This window comes from Chenopodium album, chromosome 17 (assembly GCF_948465745.1).
Source record: "Chenopodium album chromosome 17, dcCheAlbu1.1, whole genome shotgun sequence".
NCBI classification, from domain to species: Eukaryota; Viridiplantae; Streptophyta; class Magnoliopsida; order Caryophyllales; family Amaranthaceae; genus Chenopodium; species Chenopodium album.
The window spans coordinates 3970409-3982262 of NC_137850.1; the positions used below are offsets into that span (position 1 = coordinate 3970409).

An 11854-nucleotide genomic window follows, 5' to 3' on the forward strand; every position below is an offset into this window, starting at 1 on the left:
TTCTTTATATATTGCGTATCTGATCTTAATCAGTAGCAAATTTAACGCGTTAATTATGCTGCAGAAGAAAGAAGAATATAAGAAATAATAAACCGATAAATAGTATGTATCAATATATTATATGTAGTACATGTTTACATAATTTGTTAATTCATGGATAATTTTAATATAATTTATTTTTTGTAACATGAAATATCTTTTTACCTAATTTAACTTTTAAAACCTTTATACTATTTCCAAGCTTATATACATTAATAAATTATTGTTTCATAATTAATTATTTTATTTTGTACTTACGAAATTGTATTCGCCTTAAAGATACGGGAGGTAGTAAATGGGGTGAATATGATGGAACTCTGATAATCCAGAGAGGTAAAAGTGATTTGTTTGGCCCTAATGGTTTGTTCACCTATGCTCTAATACCGATAATGGAGGCACATATAACCTCTTATAACAATCTTTTAGTAAGTTTTAATTTATATATATGGAAAAATTGTCAAAAATAATACAAATTTTCACCCGTTCGTTAAAAACAAGTTGAACTTTCGATTTTTCTTAAAAAATACAAACTTTTGGGGATATCCACTATAAACAAGTTGTGACCGGTTAGTGACTTGATTAATATAGGTAAATTAGACACGTGTCACTATTTTATTGGTTTGATAATTTAATTTGATTATTTTTATTTATATAATAATAATAATAATTATTATTATTATTATTTCATTTTTTTTAAAAAAAAAGAGCCCGCCCTACCGGCCACTCCTTCCCCTCCCTACCCATCTCCCTTCCCCGGCGGGCCGACGGCTCACGACTTTCCAGTAATTTTTCCGGCGTTTCAATCCCTTCCCTCGCACTGGCAACCCACTTTCAGTATCCCCACCCCTCTTACTCCCTTCCCCCGACTCCCACCAACCACAAAAACCCATGAAATCCCCCTCTCTCCCTGCGAAAACCCCCGAAAACCCCAAATTGCTCTTTCGGCGGCCACCGTCGAAACCCTACCGACTACAGTTTTTGAGGCTGGCCTTAGGGGCAATTGGGGATTTTTGTGGGTTTTTGTAGGGAGGGAGGGGATTTCATGGGTTTTCGTGCAAAGGGAAAGGGATTTCGGGGGATGGGGCTAAGGGGCTTCAATGATGGTGGTTTGGGAGGGGGAGGGCGACGACGGGGCAAAGCGGCTAGCTGGTGCCGCCGAGGATGGAAGTGGAGAAGGGAAGATGCAGGTGGGGGGAGGTAGGGGTCGATGGTGGTGGGGAGTAGGAGTGGCTAGTGGTGGGAAGGAGAAAGTGGTTTTTTTTTAATTGTTTTTTTAATTATCAATTAACTATTGTTTAAGTGCTAATTATGAGTTCACTAAATTGTTAAATGAGTTTATTAAAAAAAAAAAAAATCTACCGGTCATTTAGGGTGTAGGTGAAATGTCTCGTTTAAAGCGAATAACCCAAAAGTTCGTATTATTCAGAAAAAATTGAAAGTTCGACTTGTTTTTAGCAGACTGATGAAAGTTTGTATTATATTTGACAAATTTTCATTTATATATATATATATATATATATATATATATATATATATATATATATATATATATATATATATATATATATATAAACTTAAAATATACATAGTGACATGGAATATATATTAGATTATTTACATTAAAATTAAAATTTTATTGGTTGAAACCACTTTTAAAAAAATGCTACATTCATTGATGTTTGTAAAAAAAAAATAATAAAAAAAAAGAGTTTACTTGATTGTTAGTAAATTAAATGAGAGTTTTTTTTTTTTTTTTAGGAATAGTACTCCCGCTGTTTTTTTTTTTAAATGCATCACTTGAGTTTTCACACTTGTCGAGACACAACTTTGATCATTAATATCTTTAATTAGATATTAGTAAAAATTATAACAAAATTATATTATGATAGTAGATATTGTAACAAATCCAACAATATATTACATGACCATGTTTATAAATTATATAGTAGTGAAAAAATTAAGTCAAATGTAACATATGAATAGTGCAAATTCTCAAGTGATGCATTTAAAAAAAAACGGAGGGAGTAAATGAGAGTTTTAGAGCACGGAATAAATAAATTAAATTCTCAACCATTATGTGCTAATAGGAGTGGTTTGTCAGAGATATCGAGTTTTGTGATGACTAAACCTATAATAGTGAACTAGAAGCTTATTTTGTACTGCTAACAAAAATACTAACATCTAGAGCTAACAAAAGAGTACACCCTTGAGAAATTCAGGTTAAGTTTTTTTTTTTTTTTTGGTATTTCTAAGTTATGCCATCCAAAGAATTTCTAAGTTGTACTCATGCTTTTTCAAAGTTATAAGTTATTCTCTCACTACTAGAAAACAGGCTAATAATGACGGAAAAAATTCGTCGGAAACACCCTGTTTTCCGTCGGAAAACCCGTTTTCGACGGAAATTCCGTCGCAACTGGTTGTCGGAAAACCTTTTTTAGGAAATTGAGCCTTTTCCGATGGAATTTCCGTCGGAAATACTATTCTGACGGAAATTTCGACGGAATTCAGTCTGTAAGAAGTGATTTTCAAGCCTGATAAAGTCCGTCGGAAATTTCCGACGGACTGTATTCCGTCGGAATTTTGCGACGAAAATTCCGTCGGAAAATTCTTTAAAAAAAGCAAAAAAAAAAACCTCCGACCACCCCCCACCACCACCCCACACCACCAGGTACCACCCCACACCACCAGCCCCCCATCCATACCCCACTGCACACTGACTCCAACCACAACCACACACCACCACCGACCCTATCCCACCACCATACACCACCACCGAGACCACCACATCTAAACCTAAGCCCAAAAAAACAAATAGCCCCAAAAAAACTGTAAATTAACCCCAAAAAACGAAAATTAGTCCAAAAAAATGAAAATTTACACAACAAAATCAAAAAATACCACACAAAAACTCAAAACCAGTAGATCTACATATTCAATCAGAATTTCATTAAATAAAACAATAATTAACCAACAAAAATTAAATCAAATATATAAATATACAATTATCTAATAAAATTTACAATCTATCATTACAATTACATATAAAATTAACTAGATCTACAACTCTATCCTAAATGAAAACAAGATCTACAAAAAAAAAAGACCTTGAGGGTGGGTAGCTTGCGACGGTGGTTGTCGGGTTTGTTGTTGATGCGCGGTTTTGTTGTTGGTTTTGCGTCACTGTTGCGATTGATGTTGGTGGTTGACGGAGCTTGATGTTGCTGTTGGTGTTGTATCGTAGTTGTTGCCGATGTTTGATGTAGGTGAAGAGAAAAGAAACGAAGGAGAGAGAAAGGACGGTGAAGAGAAGAGGAAAGGAAGAGAAGGAAAAGAAGGGAGAACGAAGGAGAAGAGGGAAGGAGAAGAGGGAGAACGAAGGAGAAGAGGGGAGAGAGAGAAGGAGAAAGAGCATAATAGATAAAGGAGAGAGAAAGAGAGGCTGAAATAAGAGAGAAAGAGAGGCGGAAATAAGAGAGAAAGGGGGAAGGGGCTGCATTTTAGGGTTTGGGAAAATTGATTTTAATTTTTTTTTAATTACATTCCGACGGACTATAAATCCGTCGGAAATTGTAAATTACGGCGGAAAATTCCATCGGAAAGAACATATATTCCGACGGAACTGTTGAATTCGTCGGAAATATTCGACGAAACATAAATTTGTCGGAAATTTCGCTTTTTTTGACGGAATTTCGGATCCGTCGAAACCAGTCCGTCTGAATTTGCTTGTTTTCTAGTAGTGTCTCTATCTCACGATATTTTATCAACAATATCCTTTGACAACTATATCCATTAACGGACATTAAGTGGCGTTTTTAATTTGACGCGTGTCCTATTCTAATTGGTCTAATACTTTAAAAAAAATTAAAAAATCAGAAAAAAAAATAATTAAAACTTAATTAAGAATTAATTAGAAAAATAATCGACCACCACAACCCAGCCCATCGGCCCACGTCGTCGCCGCCGGCATCCGAATGCCCACCCTTGCCCAGACAAATTTCTCCCCACGGCGAGCCCCTGCCCTTTCCCCCTCGCCATCTTTCCTTCCTTAACACTCCATGAAAACAATGTGACACAACCCAACCCAAAAAACCGACACCCTCATCCCTTCATTAACCACCACGAAACAACCAATAATCCCTTTGCCCCACCTCGAAATGACCCTCCCTCGCCGTTTCGGGGTTTAGGAAAGGGGGTTTGGGGTTGTTTCAGGTGGGGGAAGGAAGGAGAAGCGTTGTCGGGTGGTTGGGGTTTCGAGAAAGAAGGTAGATGTGGCAGGGGTTAGGGGAAAGAGAGGGTGTCGGGGGTAGGTTAGATGGGGAAGTAGAGTACCAGTCGGCCGATTTAGGAGGTTAAGGTGGAGTGCCGGCCGATTTTCCAGCGAGTTTAGGGGAGGGGTTAGGGTTTGGCAGTGGAGGGGAAGGTGGCTGGGGAATTTTGGCTTTTTTTTATATTATTTTCAATTTTTATGTTTTAATTTTTTTTAATTAATCGATTTTAGTAACGCCACTTAACATTCTCTAACGTCCGTTAACTATTGTGGTTGTCAAAGGTTATTGTTGATAAAATAACGTAAGGTGGAGGATACAGCTTATAACTTTAAAAAAGTATGGGTATAGCTTAGAAATTCAATAACTTGAGGGGCATAGCTTAGAAAACCCCTTTCTTTTTTTTTCCTCATTTCTTACATATTACCATTTACAACCTGGCAAGACATTGGTCCTATTTTTATAAATTTCCAACAATATATTCCCACTCTTTATCCCAACCTCTATTCCCCAAATTCTCATTCCTAAATACAAACATCATGCCACTCACGCCAAGTCGCCAACCCAAATGGCTCACCAACCCGACCTTTATTCTCACGACATGCATAGTAACAATGACCAAGCCTTAGATCCTTGAGCAAGATTATTGAAGAGGATACTTATATCTTCTCTTTTACTCTCTCTCCTAATCTCCTATCGACACATCATAATCTCTTTCATCCACATCATTTCTCACTATCTCCTTCCACTTCCTCTTTCTATTTCTATATTTTTTCACACATCAAAGAGGATCATCACTCCCTTCCTCTCTTCTACTTTGAATACCCTCACTACAGGTTAATTATAACACAATGACAATAATTAATTAACAATGACAATAACAAATCCTAGCATTGACAATAATGAAAACGAATTTCATCTACTATCGTTAACAGTGGCAGATCCAGGATTTCCGAACTTGTAAGTCACCCTGAATTATTGATTCAATGCCACCGATGCCTACTTCACTGCCTAGAGCCTCGCTAACATAATAAGGTGATTCCTACCCAACAATGTTTTCCGATACGCCTAATGATAGGCCCGACCACGAGTTAGGAGAGACCCAGACCCTAAATTAAGTCCAAATTCATCGAATCTTCCGCTCGATCAGCCATCACTTCTAAAATATACACTAATTGGGGAAATTATAAACCTACTCTAACTCCCTAATGGTACCCAAAATTCAATCAAAAATCTCAATTAATTTCAACAATATAGAATGTCAAATCTCCTACCAAATTAGGTGAAAACCAAAGTTCGATACAAACCTTAATTTTTTTCTATCAATCAAGAATGATCCAAAAAGACCAAATTAAGACCAATTAAGAAAACCCCAGATAGATAAAAACACATCTAAACAAAAAAAAATAAAATAAAAAAAAAAATTCCCACTATATTGAGTTTCAAAACAACAAAACTCAAGAATAATCCCAATAATAGTGATATTTTAGTTGGATACTTATCTTTGGAGTAAAAAGAGAAAAGAGAGAAAGATAGAGAAGAGAAAAGGAGGAGAGAGGAGAGAGAATCAGAAAAGGAGGCCAGGAGAGAGAAAAGGAGGAAAGAGAAAAGAGAATTAGAAAAGGAGGAGAGAGAAAAGAGAAAAGGAGGAGAGAGGAGAGTTCACGTGTTTAGTTATTTACCTTTCTTTTTTTAAAAAAAAAATTAAGCTTGATATTTTTTTTCCCTCACTGGTGAGTCACGTGACTCAGGATGCACCAATGTAGGTCCGCTCCGGATCGTTAATAAATACAATATAATACCATATAGTAATTAAAAAAACGATGACAATCAATGGGAAAAAAATTATACTCGTAATTAATCCTAACATTGACAATAATAAAAACAGATGTCTCGTTAATTAATACGATATACTGATAGTAATAAAAACAATGACAGTAAGGCCTCGTTCTCTTCACCTTATTTTTGCTGAACTGAAATTATTTTTACTGAAACAAAATTATATTTGCTGAACTTAAATTATTTTTACTGAACTTAAATTAATTTTACTGAACTGAAATTATTTTTGCTGAACTTAAATTATTTTTACTGATTTTCTATTATAATTCTTCTTTAAGAAAACTAAATTTTACTGAACTGAACTTATTTTTACTGAACTGAAATTAATTTTACTGAACTGAACTGAACTTATTTTTACTGAACTGAAATTATTTTTACTTAATATTATTTTTTTAAGGTGAAGAGAACATGGCCTAAGTGAAAAAAAATTAATAGTAATAAACCCTAACATTGACAATGATAATAATAATAATAAAAATTACAGTTACTCTAAATAATTCTTTGTGAGACCCACACAGTAGAAATAAGCAAACTATTTCATTGAAGGGGAAGGCAAAAAAAATATTAAAATATTAGTTTTGACCCACTCAACATTCCTCTCCCAAACATTTAATATCCTCTTCACAAAGAGGATACATTACATTCCTCTTGAGAGTAGTATCCTCTCTTACATTTTTACGTCAAAGAGGATACTACTTTGGAGGAGAGAGAGTGAAGTATATCCTCCCCAATGCGTGTGCTCCAGGCAAGAGTGTACAACAAGCTTATACAAACTACCACATCAATAAAAAGTTCAAAATATAATAATTCCCATTAATTAGTTGAGATATTTTGTCATTTAAATTATAAGTTCATACATGAAGCCAGTCCTATTGAACAATCAATTAGTGACTGATTCTCAAATTCGACAATTTTTAGAAATTCACCATCGGTTCAGTGTACACAAGTTTACAACACTCACATTTTGTATTATATTATACAATCCTATAAGAGTGTAATGTACATATATCATATTGTACACAATTTTCAGGCTAATCTCTGATTTTATTTGTATATCAAAGGAGATTAAAAAAAAGAAGAAGAAAATGTCCTGTACTGCTTAGAGCATTGACGTCTTGAATATGCCCCAAAGAAGACCAGACATAAGACCGTTTGACATTCACAGATCTACTCGTTAGCTTGGAATTCTGTATGATCGATCAACCATTTTTAAGATGAACAAGTTTCCTTTGTCTCCTCTTGATACCCTGGAACAAAACGATAGAATTAGAATACATGAATCTGATGTAACACTTTTGAAGTAACACTCCATTCCTTTTGTGTTGCATTTATTGTCCTTGTTCACAATACAGAAGACATGTATATTTAGGAGAATTAAAAAGGACTAATAATAATCAGTTTTGATAGAACTATGTGTAAAATGATAACACTATTAAAAATGAGATAAGTGTATATCAAGCATAAAAGATAAGTGTTTATCAAGCATAAAAGATTAAAAATGAGCTGCATGGCGGTATAGGTAAGTCACAGTAGTATCAGAATTCTATATAAAGAAGTATGGTAGAAGACATTAGAAAGGCAATAAATATACTAGTAGTAAAAATTTGCTTTTGTAGGAATTAGAATCTTGTGCAGTGTGTAGCTGGGTGCATTTTCGCCCAGCAGATAAAAAATGGGGTTAGTGGGGAGTATTATGCAAGAGAAAATACTTATCATCCATGCTGATAGTTTAGAGCTTTGGATCATTGGTTTACGAATGTAAAGTCTCACTTACTTTCAGTTTCTTATTATGTCAATCAGGAGACACGCGTGTGTTCTCAATAGAGGGTTAAAAATGATTCTCATGTAAAGCACCCTAAAGATAGTTCTCACAGAAATTCACCTCGTGTAATATAGATCATGTTCAATACAAAACAGATGTTATTTTTATGCTGCGTACCGTAACTCTTCATCTAAGTATGTGATTTCCAATGATCCACGCGCAGAATCTGGTGCCTTAACTGGTATCTGCAGAGGAAGACTAAATTTAATCATACTTGACTAGAAATCAAGATGTAGCATACAAAAGAACTCGTGTTAGAGCTGCCTCTTATTCTAGTGTGACTGACTGAATTTTCACAATTCATGCACTAGGTATTTCGTAAGAAATTTGGCTGACTTCCTATCATAGGGCTTAGGTTTTAGCAATGAGGTAATAGTGATGATGCAAATATGGGTTTTGAATAGTAACCAAACCAAAAGCAGTAAAAATCAAGAAATCTTTACAAGCCAGAGATACAGTCATTGGATTAATTAAAACTAAAAATCTCCGAGAAGGAAAAGAAAAGCACTCAGAGAAGATGCAAATTATATCAATCATAACACTAGCCATTATATTATATTTTTATAATTGATCTTGTCTCTATGATCATGGATGTCTAAAAGGTATAATTGATTATGCAAAAAGAACATTGTAAGGGAAAAATAAATGTGCAAAAAGAACTTGGCAAGTGCTTATGCAATCCCCCTTTTTGCAGTAAATTATAGGAAGTAGAAAATATGTGTCCTTGAATAATATACTCACAAATTTTATTTGCCTGTTCCTCTGTACAAGCTTTACAAAAAACCAACTAAATATAATATGAATAATATTGGTCTATTGGAGGAATTACCAGCCCTCCTATTTTGAAATAATCAAATTTCACAGCTACTTTTCTTGAATTGACCGGAGTGAGATCTGCTGTGACCTGGAAAAGATCCAGATGAGCACATTAGTAAGAACAATTAAAACCATCTATGATTAAAGTATATTTATCTGTCGTGCAGGGATAGAAGCATATACTACAACGTACTGTAAATTTGTTGACACCAAACAATATGTAATGAGAATCACTCGGTAATTAAGATTGAAGGCCAATGAGTTTTTGGACCAGTAAGCAAGAAATAAATGTTTCAGGATACAATAGCGTCTTAGCACTGCAGTCCAAACTCCAAATTACATGTAAGATTATGAGTGATTCGAAAACATTATCTTAACTGCTACATAAGAGTCTAAAATTAATGTATAAACTGAGCTATGATTGAAGTGAGGAAAAACTAATACAAACCTGACAGCTTCCTCACCATACTTAAAAAGGACAGTTTTAAAAATATAGGACAGTTTCTTAACTTGAGAAAGCAGCTTTTTAAACCTAAGCAATGTGTATATATATTGGAACCTTTCTTAAATATTACCAAAAATAAATAGCCTAGCTCAACAATCCTGAATCACTTGTGAATTGCAATAAGTAGAAGGATAGCAGGAAAAGTTCAAACAAAATAATACGGACCTATACAATCATTTAGTCATTATAACTTCTTTGAGCAAGATAAAAACAAAGGCAATAAGTGTTACCTGGTTAAAAAATGGCCAACTTTCCATATTCTGGGCCCGAAGTGTATCTGCATTGATTGCTTGATAGTTCACTTTTGATCTTAAGAATTTAGGTCTCTGTCAAATAAAAAAAGGTGAGCTGATTACAGAACTGCATTCAGGAATAGAAGAAGCTTAAATCATGACTTTAAGCGAGAACATCTAGTTCAATTTGAGGACTAGGAACTAAAAAAAAACCCCAAGTCAACTTACAATATGCTCATCTTTTTAAAAAGTACTAGTTCCCCTTCATAAACAATGTATTTACTACTGTTTGATTACATGTTCAGTGCACGGAGATTGGCTTGATCAACTCATAGAATATGATTTTTGTCTTAAATTGCAACTGATACTCCTATACTCTTAGGTAGCATAGGCAATGACGTCACTAAGTAAAGTCTTTCATATTTTCTGTAATTATTAAATTGGAAAGTTTAAACTGCTGTTCTAATTCTGAAACTCAAACTTCAGTGAACAACAAATAACAAACATATGAACTAAATATGCTATTGCATGTAGCCTACTGCTCTGTCTCCCTATTTCCTCCATATGCAGAAGTACATGAAAACACGTGCTCAAGAATTGCTCAGAAAACTAGTATAATAATAGTATCCCCTAAGATTCGAACTTTTGAACATATAAATCAAACGTCAGGAAAAAATAAAAAGAGTAGAAAGCAAACTAGAACAATCCTTGAAAGCACAATTGCATAATTGGCTACATTTCTATTACTACAATATCTGATAAATGATAATTAGAGCAACATTCCTTCTGAATAAAAAAAAATGGGCAGACAATAAAACAAGATAAAACAAGCAACTAATGTGGAAAGATGATAAACCGTCATTACATTGGTAATAATGAGTAGTTCAGCATTTGAAGTTCAATAGATTATAACACAACCTTAGTTTGCAAGATTCCTTGCGAGGTAGTGTAAATGAGCTCCCATTTCCCATTCAGTAAATCAGACTTCAGTGGTTCTTCCGTTGGATTCGCTGCTTCGAGCTTGCGAGTAAGCTTATGAACACCACAATTAAAAACCAAAATTAGACCCAATTACAGAAAAGAGCTATTTTTGGCAGCTATCTTGAACCAGACTCTTTAGTAGACTACACACTATAATACTGCACAATTGTACTATTATGGCATTTTAAGGAGTCAAACATGCAATCAATAAACCTGAGACAATATAGCTTTCTACTTTTTCTCACCAAAATTGGCTCCTATGAACTTAACATTTCACTATTATCATTAGTTCACTGAGCACAACAACAAGAAGGCATGTATATTTGCACCACATAATTTCAGGTAAGTCTTATTCCACATTTCTTTTGTTGGGTCTTAATCCTCAATCAAAACATTTCATAATGTCATAAATATTCAAATATATTACTCGTGGGTACACGGACAACACGAAAGATGTCAACTAGCTTAGTTCGTTTAAGTCTTCCAAGGACCTTGAATCAAATTCCGTCTACATTGGAGAGAGCTAGCTATGGATGTAACTATATTACTATACTCATAAATATAGTAGCATCACTAAAACACCCAAATTACAAAATCATCCTAAACCCCAATTTTGTAATTGAAAATCGCAAAAAAGAAAAAATAAAGGGGAATTGAGGAAATTCCAACCTGATCAATACTCTGTTGATCTTCAGGGGTGGCATCAGCTCCTCTATCAAGGGGTTTAATGGCCTCAAGAAGCTCCATTTTAAGAGCTTCAGCATTTTTACCTTTGGTAAAGAAGGCAGGAAAGAAGGAAACTTTAGTTTTAGTACTGCTGCTACTTCTTCTGCTGCTGCTGCTGCATTGGTCAGTGAGAGGTTTGTTGGAGAGGTATTGAAAGATTGGAAATTGAATGTTTGAAGATGGTTGATGAATTGGGAGTTTTCTGATTGATTTATTTGCAGGCAAAGATTTGGGGAGAGATACTGAAGAAGATAAGGCCATAATGGAAATATGGAATGGTGTCCCTCCAAAACTTTCTTTTAGTTGAGGTACGAATCTGACAAAATTGACTGATGATAGCTAAATTGCTAAGGAATGGTGTTTTTTTTTTTTGTTTTTTTTTCTTTTTTTTTTGGTTCATACGATGAACTACACTTGCAAAATTGACCCGACCTGATCCATCCTAAAGATAAGACGGAGCTAGTTTTGTAATCCGAAAGTTTTGTTTGGTAAGGAGTTTTTAGCTTATTGAAATCATCTTTCAAGAAAAAAAAATATATATTAAAACTTATTAGAGATTTAACTGTTATGAAAAAACAATTTTGAGTGTTTGGTAAACAATTTATTAAAACGGATTCTTCGATTAAAA

The 11854-nt window shown here is 34.3% G+C and overlaps 1 protein-coding gene across 1 annotated transcript; it reads right to left on the reverse strand.

Annotated features, from left to right (window-relative positions):
- Nucleotides 1-6932: 6932 nt before the first annotated feature.
- On the reverse strand, nucleotides 6933-11528 carry LOC145589398 (putative plastid-lipid-associated protein 4, chloroplastic). Its single transcript, XM_081645942.1, has 6 exons — nucleotides 11170-11528; nucleotides 10438-10551; nucleotides 9517-9612; nucleotides 8795-8869; nucleotides 8083-8150; nucleotides 6933-7390 (listed from the first exon to the last, which is right to left on the reverse strand). The coding sequence occupies exons 1-6, from the start codon at nucleotides 11485-11487 to the stop codon at nucleotides 7318-7320; spliced, it is 744 nt and encodes a 247-aa protein (XP_081502068.1). The 5' UTR covers nucleotides 11488-11528; the 3' UTR covers nucleotides 6933-7317.
- Between the last annotated feature and the right edge of the window lie 326 nt (nucleotides 11529-11854).